This window comes from Haliaeetus leucocephalus, unplaced genomic scaffold (assembly GCF_000737465.1).
Source record: "Haliaeetus leucocephalus isolate CR32 unplaced genomic scaffold, Haliaeetus_leucocephalus-4.0 Scaffold228, whole genome shotgun sequence".
In the NCBI taxonomy this organism is placed as follows: Eukaryota; Metazoa; Chordata; class Aves; order Accipitriformes; family Accipitridae; genus Haliaeetus; species Haliaeetus leucocephalus.
In genome coordinates, this window is record NW_010972664.1 from 8,605,783 (window position 1) to 8,621,513 (window position 15,731).

The window sequence follows — 15,731 nt, forward strand, 5'->3', positions numbered from 1 at the left end:
GGAGAGTGCTTCAGCCCCAGACCAGCAGGTAAGTGGGTAGCAGCAGATGTAGTCACTGCTGTGTTTTTTAGAATAACTTTGTTCATTCTTTCCGATGAACAACCGTAAGACATACCTTGGAAAGATTATAGCCATGAATGCTGAATGAATGAAAATACATTACTGGCAGAAAAGTTCCAGATGTTTTTTCTCTCTACATAGTACTAGGGCACATAGACCCTCTTTTGAGATATCTGACAAACGCCATGCATTGATGGGAAAGCACAGGTCCCTAATTCTGGAGCTGGTTTTCCAAGGCGAGGTACCTAGGAGTTGAGTGTTGGCATATCAAGTCATTTAATTGAATTAAGTGCATTAAAAAAGAAAAAGTAATATATAAATACTGGCACAACACTTGCTTTTATCTGCTGGAATGGCCCCAGTGCTACAAAAGTTATTTACAAATAGTATAAATGGTCCAGAGAATGCCTTTGCCAGCTAAGTTAAACAGCAGACAACTGAAGAGTTAGAACATGAATTCCTTCAGAGGCACTGGGCTCTCCTCAGGGCCCTGGGGAAGAATACTGACATGGTGCTCTGAAGATGACCTGTTCCCTGTTTGTTCTCTGCCCCCCACCCCACGTAAAAAAATCCTTTCTCTCTCCACTGCTTATGATTTTTATTTTCCAACCACACCCCTAGCCCTAAGAGAGCTATTACTGGAGCCTTGTGTTTTTCAGTCGATGCATCATTATCTGAATTTCTTTAAAAGAAAGGGCTGCTAAAGGGTGGGTCCCAAAGCTGCACAAAAGAAGATGGTGTGAAGGAAAGTAAAACAAATGTGCACAGATGCACTCCTAGCAACAACTCTTCCAGTAATACAACAGTAAATACTCGCCTTTCTGCCTGAAAAACTAGACCCTGTGCAGAAGTTTGTATTTACAAGAAACAAGTTATTTCTTGCAGTCTCTCCTCAGAGATTTAGCATTAAAGTATCAGAAACTAGACTGGAATATAAATGATTTTCTACAACAGTGAAAGTGACTTTAAAAACACTCACCTGTTCTCATTGAGTTTATATTATGATTTTATACATTTTAAACAATGTGATTGGCCCCTCCTGCATGTTTAACAGCAAATTCATTATGTGGTTCACAAACATAAACCAAACTGTTTCACTGGATTTGAGCAAGACAAAACAGCCTCCAGAAGACTAAACTGCGCCAGCATTTTTTAACCCTCAGAGGAACCAGCCACCAGTGAGATGGAAGAGCAATCTGATCTGACCTTACCTGCCAGCACTTCCAGCAGTGACAAACATAATCAGCTAAGCCACAGATTTATGCCTAACATCAGCTACCTCTTTTGGAGCTAAACAGATTTACACTACCTAACCAGAAGGTGAAAAAAGAGGCTAGACTGAGGGGAAGAGGCAGTTTTCCAGTGATTTGGAAATGCATGGAGGTGTTTTATCACCTTTTTTATCCTCATGCCTAGGTTTACAGTAAATTCAAGAGAACTCTGGGATAGAGGATTGGAAAGAATCTTCCAAGTCAGGGCTACACCATTCATTTTTATCAAGATGGTCTGGGTAACTCCATGGAAGATGGCTGCGTGAGAAGCAGCATGCTAACTCTTCCTCTGCTGCACTACACAGGTTCTGCAGGAACTGCAACTGCATGCTGAAGGAGATCCCTCAAAAAAGACAAGGGGAACAGTGAGGAGTATGGGAGACATCACATGCCTGGGACAAGCAAAACCTGGCCAGAATTTAATCAGGGCCTATGCCAACATTGTCCCTTCAGTAACCTTGTCTCAGGTCAAACTTAGGGTCCTCTGTTCCAGGCAGCCAGATTTCACAATCTCTTGGTTGTATAACTGATTAAACTTTGTTTTAAAGCCCGTTGTGGTTATTGCCCTGCTAATTTCCTTTTTTTACTATGGCCAGTGGTTTTTGAGAGATCAATAGAAAGCTTAAAGGGGGAAGCAACTCATGCTGCTAATCAAGGTGATGCAGATCAGATTGTTACCAGCCTTTATCTTATCTGAACTGTGACTCACTATGCCAACTTTCAGTGAAGGATGTGTTAATTATGTCAATGAGATAGATGAAAGGGAAAAAAAGGCCAACAAAAAACAACCCAAAACAACAAAAAGAGAGTCTGGACAGCAGCCTCAGTTTTGTATAGCACAAGGTCCCAAATTATTTTTAATAAGCAAGTTTACCTTTCCAAGCACACGCATGCCCTCTCACCTCCTTTACTTTTCTACCACATATCTCAAAAGCAAGCCCAGGTCTCTTAACTGAAGTTGGTTGACCTCTACCCCCACTCCTTCCTCCACCTCCTGGGCCCTTACCCCGTTATCTGTCACCCCTTATTCTCACCCAGGACCCCAGGTCCTGGTAGCGGTTTGAGCACTACTGGAAGCATCAGAGCAGGCGCATCACCATGATCATCTTGTCTCACGGAGTACCAGCTCCTCAGGAGCTCACTGTCAGGGAGCAGCAGGAGCCAGGCTGCTCCAGGAGAGGAAAGCCAGGAGCCAAAGGGGCTTCACACAGGCTGCAGGGCAGGCACCTTGCCAGCCAGTGCCCAGCCCTACAGTGAGAAGCAGCAGGATGCCTGTTTTGGCCTAGATGAAGTAGCTGCAACCAGTAATAATGACCTCCGAATATTTTCAGAAGTCCCATGTACCAGTGGATGTATTTTGCATATGGAATTCCAGTTGGTCTCTTCTTCCTCCGTTCCTTTGTTCATACGTATGAACATATCTATTTGCGTAAATGAATGTAGTGACTCTTTGTAAGGATTTTACTAAATTTAGTGTATAATGTTATTCAGAGTGAGACGATATAGAGGAGTATGACGCTTTTATTTTGAAAAATCAGTATCTTGCCATTTTGTGAGGGTGGGGAGCCTGCATTTTGAATGTCTACGAGAACTTGGTGCAAACCATTGCTCCCACTGGGTATTTCTTAACTTTCAGCACCCAAAGAAAATCAAAAAAAACCCAGACAGCAAACAACCCTGCCACACTCTCCTCAAGGCCAGTCTTGAGGCGACGGCTAAACCCGCGACGTGCCCGGCGCCCTTGACGAGGGCCGCCCAGCCCGCGGCTGACACCGGCGCCCAGGAGGACGGGCGACCGTTACCTGTAACGGTTATCCTCCCCTTGCCGCCAAAAGGCGAGGGCGGGCGCGTGCCCCGCCCCGCCCCGCCCCGCCGGCAGCTCCTCAGGGAGCCCCGCCCCGGAGAGCCGGGCTGCCCGGGGCTGCCCGTCAGCGGGACGCGGCGGCGTGGCGCGGTGAGCCGGAGGCCAGGCGAGGTCGGCGGTCGCCATGGCGCACCGCAGGGGCTCCCTCCGCCCCTACTACTTCTTCGTGCGCGACCAGCTGCCCGAGCTGCAGGGGCGCGGGCTACCCGTGACCCGCGTGGTCGACGCCGTCCCCTACTGCTCCCAGGCGTGGGCGGTAAGGGGAAAGGCCTCGCCCGCCCCTCGCCTCTCCGGCCTCCTGCGGTGGGGGAACGGCTTCGGGTTACGGCAGCTTAAAGGTGGGGAGGGCAGGGGGGAGGCTTGCGGCGCGGCCCTGCTCCAGCCGCAGCGTGCCGGGGCGGTGGGTTACACAGCAGCTCACCTGCCTTTTGCTGATGGGGAACCAGCACTCATCAGGTGGATCCGTGTGGTGCCCCTGTGCGGGCTGTGTGTGGGACAGAATGTCAGCGTGGCCTTTCTTGGAGGGTAAAGTAGCTGGCAGCTCAGTTGCCGTATGTTTAGGGTTCAAATGGGCATCTTGAGTGACCTCAGCTGGCTCTAGCTAAGAAGCACAAGCTACGCCGTCCTCCCTTCAGCTGTGGAGTGGTAGCTCTGGCTTGTGTGTGATGGGTAGTGGCATCCTTGGCTGGCAAGAGTAGTTTCAGAAGACCTTTTGTCTGTGGTGGGGCAGTGCTAGTTTGCCCTTGTCTGAAGATGCTTCAAAAGCATGTGCTCGCTATGTGTTTTGAATCAAGGCTTATGGCTTCGATAGGGAGAAAGCTACTGTTAGAGTCAATGTTAGCAGTTGGTAGTTCTTGCCAAGCGTTGATAATGTCCTTTGGAAATGCACAATTAATTTCTTACGTGGAGTTTGTTGGTTTGTGGGACTACTAGAATGAAGCAGTAAAAGCCTTTTTTTAACAATTCGCTTTCCTTCAAGTTGCTGACTAAGGAAGAAAAGATGGCATATACAGAGAAGGCTCGTAAGTGGAATGAAAATAAATGCTCTCAGAAGACAGTAAAAGAGGTAAATGCTGAGAAAGGAACACCCTTCAATGTAGCTAAATAAGAAGTGAAGTGGTGTTGGGGTTTGGTCAGCTGTGACGCTGTGGAAGGTCACCTGCTTTCCATAGCCTCCAACCTCGAGGTTATGACTGCTGTGGTAGTCCATACCGTTATGAAGGTTATGCAGAAAATTGTTCTAGCTTGAATTGAAGGTGAGAATACTCTATACCATTTTAAACCAGCACAGCTTGTTCCTTTGGGCTCTTTTACCCAGTAAAATATAGTTCTCTAACAACTTAGTTTTATGTTTAACAATATTTTATAATGACTGACTTACAATGTTTTTATTTATAATACTGTAAATGGGTATGCTTTCTGGTCATAGGGTCATGTTGCTTTTGCTTCGTGGGTGTCCTTAATTTAGGTGGCTCTTGTCTGACAGCCTGAAACCACATCTTACGCACAGCTGATTTGGCATTCTCAGGTGGCTGTGTGGTGGACCAGGTCAATGAAATGTGGCAACCTATGCACAAAAAGAATAATTACACATTATTTTGTTGTGGAGATTGTGGAGAGAATAGTAATGCTATGGTAGAGGACAGAATCCCACAATGTAGCAATAAGCAGGTTAAGCTGAATGAGGTTGTGGTCAGAAATAGTGCTAAACAGATCCCTTCTACTATTTACTGTCTTGAAAGGGGGTGTGTGTGTGTCCTTTGTTGTGGGTTTTTTTTTCCCCTCTTCTGTCTGTCTCTCTCTCCCAGCAGTTCCTTGAAGCATGGTTTGCTTTGGAGTTTGAATTATGTGAGGTGTCAGAAAGCTTATTTTATTCCAGTCTTGGTTGACAGTGTAAAAACTTGTGTGTCAAAGCAAAGAGCCTGATTGAGTAAATGGATAACACTGCATTTACTTCTTCATCTCGTATTACTAGATACTGACTATGAACTATGATTTACCGGTGAGGATAAATTTTAGGACTTTTAACTAGCAAAGCTGGATTAGTTAAATTAGTCAATATAGACTAGTAGGGAGATGTTAGGCAATGTTTTCTGATTTTGGGGGGCCTGCCTGTATGGGGAAGAACTGTTTAAAACGTGATAATCTTGTTATTTAGCAGGCTAGGGGTATGTAATTAATGAAACTCCATTTTCATATGTAAAGGAGAGCTACATGAAATGACAACTACAGTCATAAATGGAGGCTTCTGTATTTCCTTCCACAAGGTGTAGCATTTTAGAAAGCTGTAATCAGGGAAAGGAATAATTGCTTTACCAAAAGAAAGAACATCATCCTTGTTGCCTGTCAGTGGAAATAGAGAAGTGTGTATGAGATTGATTGTGATCTCAATTTATTAATCGCACCCCTGTACACAGACAACCACAGTTATTTTGTGTAGTGAAAGGTCGTGGTAATGTTTTGGAAATGACCTAAGCTTACTTGGATGGGACTAATTCCTCATTTTATTTTAAATAGTTTAAATTGATAACAAGCTTTGGCTAAAATGGTAATCTGGAATTAGTGTACCTAGATGTGAATGTTATTCCCAGTTTGGGTCTTGAATGATTGAATTCTGTAAGCCTGCCAGGTTTCTCTTCCTGTCTTCTTAAAAGCTTATTGTTCATGCATGATTTGCAATGCTTAATGGGCATACGCTCCCCTCTTACTTGCTCTATGCTGGAGCAATCTCGTGAGTTCCTTAAGGCTTTATCAGCTTTTCATGAATTTGATTCCTAGTCAAAGGCAACTAATAGGAGTGCCAAACTCTCATAAGGTTTATGGAAAAAATTTTGAAATTGCAATTTGAAAAGTTCCTCGCCTGTGACAAGTGGTTGAACCTAACAAAATTATTTTTAATTTTTTTTTAATTGTGTTTTGTAAATTTAGCTGTAGTTCTCTCTAGTTGTAGCGAGCTGACCGAGGTATAAAGATACTTCTCTCTCTTTTTGTTAGAAGAGAACTCTTGCCTTCCTGGTCTGCAGGTACACAGGCACTTGTATATAAACTGCAGACTTGTTCCACCTAACCATAACTGTTAGTGGATGCTATATAAGGAGGTGAAGGACTTTATTGGAGGTTAGTAGACTCTTTTGATTTTTTTTTTTTTTTTTAAACTTTCTCATCTTTTCCAGACATGTAATCTGGCTCATCCGGTTCCTGCTTGTCTGACCATAAAGATGCCCAGTGTTACTTCTCTTCCAGATGCCCCTGCTATGTCTTGGAAGAATGATCAGGGTATAGTAATCTTAAAGCAGTTGATCCTGGTAGATAAAAGCTTGCCCTTTATAGATATTCTCAATGCTACCTATACAAAGACTGTTTACATTTTCCTAATAGCCATCTGTGTCAACTGTTTGTTTGTTTTAAACTAATGGTCTACTGCTGTAAAAAGGTCTTTTGTAGTACAGAAGGAAGTCTGTACAAATGTCCCTACCCCCCCCCCCCAATAATTCTGTCCTCTGTTTTTTAGCTTGATGAGAGTATAGCCACTAATAGTTTCTTTACAATTATGTAGAGGTTTTTAAGAAAAAGGTAACTCTTCAACTCCTACCTTTATGATTTCCAAGGCCTAATCCAAGTTTAGTATGAAAGAATACTTGTACCAATTTTAAAGAGTAAAGAGTTGTTGGATATCAAAGTTCAAAACTTGTACGGTAGAGGCATTAAATAAAATTATGACCTGGCCTCTTTCGGAGAATAAAAGAGGGGATATGTACTTTGTCAGTGCTTTTATAACATCCTAGCTTGCTTCCTCACTGAAGGAAGTCTTGAAAACTAAACCTTTCTTATCTGTACCCTCTCTTCAAATGGATGTTTTAATTAGAACTGAGTAATGAACACATCTGTAATCTTTTCCCCAATGAACATTACATTATTCTGAAAAATGGTAAATAGTAGTGCTTACAAGCTAAGTCAAGCAGCCAGTTAATATAAGCTGTATCTGCTGTGTGGTTAAGTCTCAGCTCAACCCTTTACCTAACAAGCCTCTTGAACTATTTTCATGTTGTCATGGTTATGGAGGGGCAGGAAAGAGTAGCTCCATAAAAAGTGTAATACTTGTTAGCGTCCTCCGTGCCAGAGGTCATGCTCCCCTGTCATCACGATGCAAATTTGATCAGATTGATCATGGTGGCTTGAGCTGACATGGTTGATCTTTAAACTGAATGAGAGGGGTAAGGATAAAGGATAACAGGTGCATTTTATGATGCTGCTGCTTAATATTTCTCAGTAAAAGTCCTGTATAAATTTTTTCATAAGGAAAGCAGTTCAAACTCAGGTAGGAGAGGTATCTTTCCTATGACCCCGCAGCTTGTAGAGTTTAAGACCCATGTAAGAGAGCACCAGCATTCAAGATTGGGACAACTGGTGTTTAATGCCATAAAGTCTGGCATACAGCATTGTTTCTGTGTAAAAACAGTTATACATCTGTATTATTTAGTAGAACAAGTAGGACTTTTTGATGAGGGGCAGAACTTAAGGGTAAGGATTAAACAGCTACCTTAAACTTCAACGAGAACATTATATGACATTCATGAAGACAAGGATTAAGGTGTATTGTGAAATATTTTTCATAGTTGGATGTTCTTTAAATTAGTAAACAATAAATTTATTTCTTGATGTTTGCCTTGTGTATTCTTGCCACCTTCTTTGGGAGCTCATTTAGTGGAGGAAAAGCAATCCTTTTAATTAGTGGACTTCTCAGGTCCTCTTACCCCAGAAGATTATTACCAGCTCATTTAACTTGTGTAAGTTACTGAATTGAGCTTGTGAGGCTGCTTTGCAATTACTGATTATTTTTTTTTCTAACCTTATTTTCCCAAAGGGTAGAGAGACTCATTTTAAAAAAGAGTAGTAGTTCCTGTTGGATTCCAGGCCTCTTAACATTGGGGTTTGATTTTTTTTTTTTAAATTGCTTTTATTTTGGATTTTTTTCGCCCTTATCTCTACACACAGTAGCATCTATGGAAGGTGTACCAGGACTACCAGTACAGCTGACTCTTGCCTCAGTATTAGTTACCTTGTCACCTCAGATACAGAGAAGGATCTGTGTGTTTTACTTGGTCATTACTCTACTTTACTCACTTGTGATAAAGTGCACCGAAGCTTTCGCTGGATGAGATGAGGCCAGGATGCCTTGCTGTAACCTGTGGTGGCTCTTCTGAAAGTGTTGGGTTTTTCTTTTCCTTTCAGCTGTGGTTGCAGACATCTTCTACTTCCTGAACATTTACAGTCATGGCAAGCTGCCATCCCACTGTGAACAGCGCTTCCTTCCTTGTGAGATTGGGTGTGTCAAGTACTCCCTACAGGATGGCATAATGGCTGATTTCCATCACTTCATAGATCCAGGTGAGTTCCAAGGAAGGGAGACAGGAAGTAGTTAATCTTGCTTTGGGGTGAGAGGGAGGCTTTCTAGTGTCACTTGCTACTGCGCTGTCCCGATTACATTTCTGGTATTAAGTCAAGTTTATTTCTTTGACTATAAGTGGTTGGACTTCTTAAAATATTGGAGAAGTGCTGATTGTTTCTGAAGAGATGGACTTAAGTGTCAGAACTGCATGAAGCTTCAAAGAGGGTAGAATAAATCCAGGAGAACCTTCAGATGTTTGTGCTTTACATTTCATGCTAATGAATGTTTTCTTGATTGGACCTAATCACACACAGTATACAATATACTTTGTTTTTAAAAATGCATATAATTGAAAATAACTTTTTCAAAAATAGTTGTGGCAGTTGTACAAGGCCATAAGGGAATATGAAGCTGTTCCTTTTTGTACATGAAACTATAGTGTATAGTTGAGAGTTAAGGATTTGTCATTGTGGATGTTGGATGATGATTGTTCTTTTTCTCCCACCTACCCTGCTCTTCTACAGAAGTACCACCACGTGGTTTTCGGTACCACTGCCAGGCTGCTAGTGAGTATCAACGGAGGAAAAGAAGGATATGCAAAGGTGTACAGTTTTAGACTCAGCTTATCTGATCTGTATCCAAATGTTTTGTAAGTCTACAGGTTCTCCATCTGGGAACTTGTCAAGTTTTGAAGAGAAAGGAGTGACAGCAGCTTGTCTCAGTCACCTTTTATGTTTCTTGTACCCACAAATGGCAGAGCACTTCACCCAAAATGGTTTTGTCAATGGCAGTTATCTGTATTCTGTCTTTCTATTTTAATTCAATAATAACTGCAGTATGTTCTTTTGAAATGGGACAACTTTGTATGGCTTTAAATGCTTTCAAGCCCACCTGAGCAGAGTATCCTTCCCTTGATAGTCCTTGCGTATATCTTCAGCATGAAGTGCTAATTCATAACAGGGTAACTCAGAGACCCTAGTTTGTATTTAAAAGTCGTAAGTGTTTTGCAGCTTTATAGGCATCAATAAAGTTAAAGCATTTATACCATTGTTGTGTCTGGCTTGGCCTGCCTTGTTTCCCTTGTGACTCTTAAGTAATGTTTATAGATTCCAGTTTGTTTCTATTAGGACACTTCCTCCCCTTGTGTACAGAGGGAACAAACTTGACCCATGTTTTCCTATGTCAAATACTTAGATAATGGCCTGTTAAAAGGGGTAAGTGTGTGTGTGTTTGCACGCAGCCCATACCTGCCAGTCTTCTGCTGACAGAAGCAAGGTTTTGATAGCTTAATCACCAGACACTGCCTATAGAGAAGAGTTGTATGTGATTGTGTGTATACATATATGTATATAAAAAGATACAAGGGAGGGGGAAATGAAAGGGGACTTAACCATAACTTGGTGTTTTTTCTTTTTTTTCTGCCCCCCCCCCCCCCCCCCCCCCTAGGTGATGCCACTCATAAAATCCCTATATCTGGATTTCATCTTTCACGTACTTGTTACGCAGTTGTCTTAAAGGAACTTCTTGAGTTTGTCCAGCCAGCCAGAGGTGTTTGGCCTCACTTTTACTGCAGGGTATGGCCAAGGTCGAAGTAAGATGCTCTAAATCAAAACCTCTAATTTAACTTCTGTTAGGTGACTAAGGAGATACTACACTCTAAAACCTGATCAGTGTGCAAATGAGTGGGAAAAGACACCAAAGTTTTCCAGTTCTGTGCAGGAAGAAATGGCCCCTAGAAGCTAACCTTTTTATAAAGCAGAGACCTAATTTTCTGCCTTCTTATTTTCAGCCTGCACTTCTGGCTCTAGTCTACTGACGAACATTTCGCTTGGTCTCTGACGGTGTTTTGACTTAGGTTGAGGGCTTTTAAGATTGACTTAAATTGATTGTGCTGAATAATAGTCACACAATTCTGCTTTTCTAAGGGATGTTTTTACATTTTTATGACTCTTGCCCCATGAGAATACTGTAAATCTTAATTTTTGCTCAAGTTTCATTTGCCAATGAGCAAAACAAAATAATAGGATTCAGAGGCGTTTAAGCTTCATGACAGCTATACTACATTTCAATTCCCTTTGAGCCTAATGTTAATCCTTAAAAAGATGGGGAGAGTCAAGATCTTGGGCTCCATCTATGAATATAGGGCTTTGAAGAAATATGCATGAAAAAAAAATCTTTGACCACTTAATGGAGATACCTGTAGTATGGATTAACCTTTAACCTGTCCCCAAACATTAGTCTAGAATTTCTCCTGGGGTTCGGTTGGAAAGCCTCTGTGGCATTTTGTTCCTCTTCAGTATAATTTTCAGGAAGTGTACATTCAGTCTCACCTCCAAAACAAAATTCATTGGCTGTGGCTTTTTCAGACCCAGTTAGTAGTCTTGCAGATGTCAGAATTACATATTGTACTACTTCAATCTGACTGAAATTTTCATTCCTCTAGTCTAATGACAGATTCCGAATTAAATGGTGTCTCGATCGAATGGCTAGCATAACAGGTAGGAAATGGATAATTTGTGGCCTTCCCCCGCACCGCTGCCTCCCCTCCCCCCATGAAAGAGGGGTTATGTAATCATGGACAGCTGTATTTGTCCGAAAATCTTCGGGTCTCAAAGGTTTCATAAAACTTGGTACTGACAGCTAGAACTACTTTGCGTGCTTCTCCCTCTTCTTTTCCTCCCCATTAGTGACAGTAAACCAGCAGCATTATCAGCTAACTGGCTAATGAGCGCATCTGTACAATAACATACACTGTTTCTTGCTCAGCCAGTTGAAGGAGCACTGGAGGCAGTGACGTTACTGTGAAGGTGGGTGTATGGTAACACATGGGAAAACTAATAGCTTCTGAGGAGAGATGGCCCGCAAGTAGGATACATGATTACTGAGGTGGAGAAAATCATGGGAATATAGAACAACACACTTTGCTAGGAAGCCAGGTTTTATTAAAATCACTGGTGGAATAACTCGTTAAGGTTTACAAAAGCTTCGATGCTCTGGTAAGAGGCTGGACAATGAACAGGGACTGGCTGAGAAGTGAGCTGCGCAGAATATTCACTGACTCTTTTGTTCTCCTGACCTGGATTTTCTCTGAGCTACAGGCATTGAGAGCCATCTGGAGCTTCTTGATGTAGAAGACCTAGTAATAGAACTGTACAGGAAGAAATACCAAAAGGAGCCATCCAAGACTTGGGTGTGTAGAGAAATGGATGTCTTCCTGTGGGATTTCTCCAGTAACACCAGGTATGTTGAGTTCTTTGCGGAAACGTATATTAGCCTGATGTGTCTTGGTGCCCTGCATACAGCTTGTATGCTGCTAGCGTAGAATGTTCTGCAAGCCTTCTAATAAAAAATGCTTCCTGTCACATTGTGAGTACAACTGGAAATGAAAAATACTTTCCCAAAAGAAGTATAAACACAGATGGCTTTTTAATGCTGAGTCTGAGGCCTAATTTAAAGGTGGGGGTAAAAACTGGGAATAAAATATGTTGTGATATTTAACTGGAAATCATAGAAGTGAGAAGATTCAGCCTCTCTTAGAAGAGAGGACCTGGCTGTTGTTATACATCAAATGCCTCGCGCTGCTACTGTGATGGGGGACACGGTATGTTTGCCAGTGGTATAAATCAAGTTCTCAAGCATAAGCGTTAAGCTAGATCCTATCTTTTTTTTTTTATTCCGGAATGAATGTTCTTTATTACACATCTGGAATCCTATTTACTTTGTAGGACTTTTCCCCCCCCTTTTTTTTTTTTTTCCAATGTGTCTTGAATGGTAAAGCTTTTCCTGCTTTCAGATTCTTCTGTGTTTGTACAAAGAAGTGGTATGTAGCTTGTGGTGTGGCGGGGGAATATTTAGTGATGATGCAGTTAACTTAGAAATATACTTTTAACTTTTCCTCTGCTACTGTTTTCAGTAAGAACCAATAATTTGATCTTAAATTTTAGTAGATCTTAAAAAAAAAATCTGGGAAGTCTGCTTACTTATAGTATGGATTTTAAGGTCTATTGGGATAATCAATGTCACTTTTTATAGTCAGGCAGTTTTCACTTATGAGTATCTTCACACTAGAGGGAGACCTTAACAAGAACGGAAAAATGTAGTTTAAAGTACACATTGGAGAGGAAAGTGGAGATGCTTATACTAAGAGGAACTGTTTCACATTAATGGGAAATTTCAAATTGTTACCTTTAAATTCCATTTGTCTCTTAGGATTCTCTTTTCTTCCTTGCCCTGACCTCAGCATGAAGCAGGTTGCCTGTTAAGCATGCCTTTTAACTCTGCATAAACCACTTAGAGCTTAGTTATTGAACGCTGGTACTCTGTGAAATGTTAAAGGTGCTGTATGGTCACTGAGACAAAAGATAATATCTTTAATATTTGTTCCTGTTCCTTCTGACCAGACCAAGTATTCATGTTGATTAACAACGTAGATGCTTCTGAAATAAGCCTGAACTTCATTTTGCATAGGTGCAAGTGGCATGAAGAGAATGATATACTCTGCTGTGCTTTGGCATCCTGTAAGAAAATTGCGTGAGTATTGCTAAGGAGTTATCTCCAGTATGATGACTCTTTATTTTGTTATAGATGCATGTTTTTGGCTCTGGCTTCTCTTGACTGCCTGGAGTGCTGTAGTTCCAGATCTTGAGTTTTATTTATTCCCTCCACCCCCAAGATTTTGTTCTATTTGTAACTTCCATTGTTGTTCATATGGCTTAGCAGTATGCTGTAAGTCTTAGCACTTAGATGTAACATAATTTCTGTGATAGTGATGTCCATCACTCTATAGTCATCCTTTCACTACCTCTGCTTACTATTGGAGAGTTGAGAGAAGTGTTAATTACATTAGAATTCACTGTTTTTCCTGAGAGGTTTAGTATACCCGTATTTGGTGAGAAATTCTCGGCACGTTCTAGTATACCTCTACTTTGGAAACTTTTATACTGCCTTACATATAACGTAGATACATAAGGTTCTGTAATCTTTTTGGTGTGGAGAAAGGGAAAGTAAGTAGTTGGGAAACAAGGAAATGCCATTTAAGATATCAGTCAGTAGCACTTAGAGAGATAATGAATAGTCTTTCATTCAAAAAAACTCTTGTTGTGTACTGCTATGCCTTGCAAAAAAAATGTTGCTTTTCACACTTCTAAGTGGTTGCATTTGATAGTGTGGGGAAATAGTTGTTTTGGTTTCATGTGTAGTTGTAGAATAGGCTGGTGGTCTTGGCAGGATGCAGGGTAACTATTTAGCTGCTGCGATAATGTCTTTCTGCCCTCTGACATATGCTCCGTGCATCTCGGTCTGTGGTTGCTTTTGTTTGCCAGCTGAAGAACTACAAATGCTGTGCTTCCGTATATAAGCATTACAGCCCTTTTAGCCAAACTTTTCTTGTTTTCTTTTTTTCTCGGTCAAGTTATTGCATCAGTAAATGTTTAGCTAGTGTGTATGGAGTCTCACTGACAGCAGCTCACCTACCTCTTCAAGACTCCAATTATGGTGAAAGCACAAGTACCAAGATGGTGATACTGGATGCTGGACGTTTTCAGGTCGGATTCTTTAAACTGGTATCCTGTTTTATTGCTAGTTAACTTCAGTGTTCAAACTTGCCAATTTCAGGTTAGCTGTTTTTTCTTTGGATGATGTCTTTTGTGACATATATTAGGCAGACTGATGAAAGAGAAATAATCACTAGCTGGGTCACTTCCTGTGAGCTTTTGACCATAATTCATAGGTTTAATGGATAGTTGTGTATACTGCATTTTAGAAGACACATATGTTATTTTGAATGTTTATTTCTTCATACAGAAGATGAAGCCTGAGGGTTCTGGATGTGACAGACATTTCGCTTCTCCAAGTCAGGATCAAGAGTTAGTCCCTTCTAATTGTGAGTTTGAAACTTTCACATTTGTAAGGGGAAAAAAGTATTTAAACTTAATCCAGTTGCTGCTTCTTCAAATTTCTGGGCTTAGATGTTGCCTGTCAGTGGCATAAAGCCACTAAACAGCTCTGCATGAGCTGTGCTTATTCCTGCATGTGAATTTCACTCAATTTCTGAAGACCTAAGCATAAAGCTGCCCTTTTCTTACTGGACATAATCTTATGGTCAAAAAGGTCTATCAAAATTTAGTTTTTCTTATAAATGTTGCTCTCTGATTTATATCCCCTTATTTTTCTGCTACTTCAAGTCCATTCTCATATGCTTAGGTGCTTTGAGGCAGGGCCATCTGTAAAATACTCTCCTTGCTCTTAAGTCATTATATGTGCAGACTCAGCTGGTACTTGTTGCAAGTATTCTATTACAACTCAGTTCATAAAGACTGCTCATTTAAAGTCATCTTTTTGGAGACAAAATTTTTTTAATAGAAGGCACGTGAGCTCAGTTCATCTGGGCAGTTCATGGCTAATCTTTGGAGGAACAGAATGAAGTTTGCAAGACAAATAACTAAGAATTCTGAGTTTGCAGCTTATTTTCTTGCATATAAAATACATGCTGAATTAAACTCTGAAACTGTTCCAGTTGTAAATCATGAGATCTTACGGTCTTGGTGTTTATAGAGGACACAACCCCTGTCTCTGACTTTATATATTAGAGCTATGGAATAGGCTCAGCTCCACAGCATATGAAGAACAATTCCATTAACTTATGCAAGCTTTAAAGGCTGTTTTGATTTGCAAACTGTATTTAATTTAATAGGTGATTCTCCATGTGGCATGAAGACTTCCCTTTATGGAACAAGTACCATGCGAGGAAGAGGAATTACTCGATTGCTGAAAAGTGCATCTGATCTATCCAAGTCTTCCAGTAATTGAAAATCTTTTCTACATGCAGGACTGCTGTAAATTCTAATTTTCCTTGTTTCCCTAAGATAACCAGCAGTTTCTCCAGGCTGCAGTTTTTCATCTTACGTGCAGCCCTTGACAGTTCAAGTCCTTGTTAGAACGATAAAACTGTTGACTGGATTTAAAGATGACGAAAATCTTGCTTATTCTCTGCAGGAAGACTTATTTTGAAGGGACCTGACAGTTGCATCCTCTCTTTAAAAACACATGCCATACTAGTTCTATTTCTTAATGGATGGAGTGCAAATTCAAGAGTGATTAGTCAATATCATTGGATTAGAATAATTATTTAGTGACCAGTGTGACTTTA

General features: G+C 41.1%; 1 protein-coding gene across 1 annotated transcript; it reads left to right on the top strand.

The window, feature by feature from the left end:
• The first annotated feature begins 3,319 nt into the window (after positions 1–3,319).
• MAEL (maelstrom spermatogenic transposon silencer) lies at positions 3,320–15,391 on the top strand. Its single transcript, XM_010567260.1, has 12 exons — positions 3,320–3,451; positions 4,175–4,261; positions 6,369–6,471; positions 8,428–8,583; positions 9,109–9,150; positions 10,031–10,158; positions 11,028–11,082; positions 11,683–11,824; positions 13,052–13,114; positions 13,995–14,127; positions 14,387–14,465; positions 15,276–15,391. Exons 1-12 carry the CDS (start codon positions 3,320–3,322, stop codon positions 15,389–15,391), a joined length of 1,236 nt encoding a protein of 411 aa, XP_010565562.1.
• The last annotated feature ends 340 nt before the right edge of the window (positions 15,392–15,731 follow it).

Bases quoted from the DNA above. Each gene is read 5' to 3' on its own strand.
- MAEL (XM_010567260.1), top strand. From the start codon at position 3,320: ATGGCGCACCGCAGGGGCTCCCTCCGCCCCTACTACTTCTTCGTGCGC. The intron at 3,452-4,174 runs GTAAGGGGAAAG...CTTTCCTTCAAG, and splicing joins ACTGCTCCCAGGCGTGGGCG to TTGCTGACTAAGGAAGAAAA. The intron at 10,159-11,027 runs GTATGGCCAAGG...TCATTCCTCTAG, and splicing joins GGCCTCACTTTTACTGCAGG to TCTAATGACAGATTCCGAAT.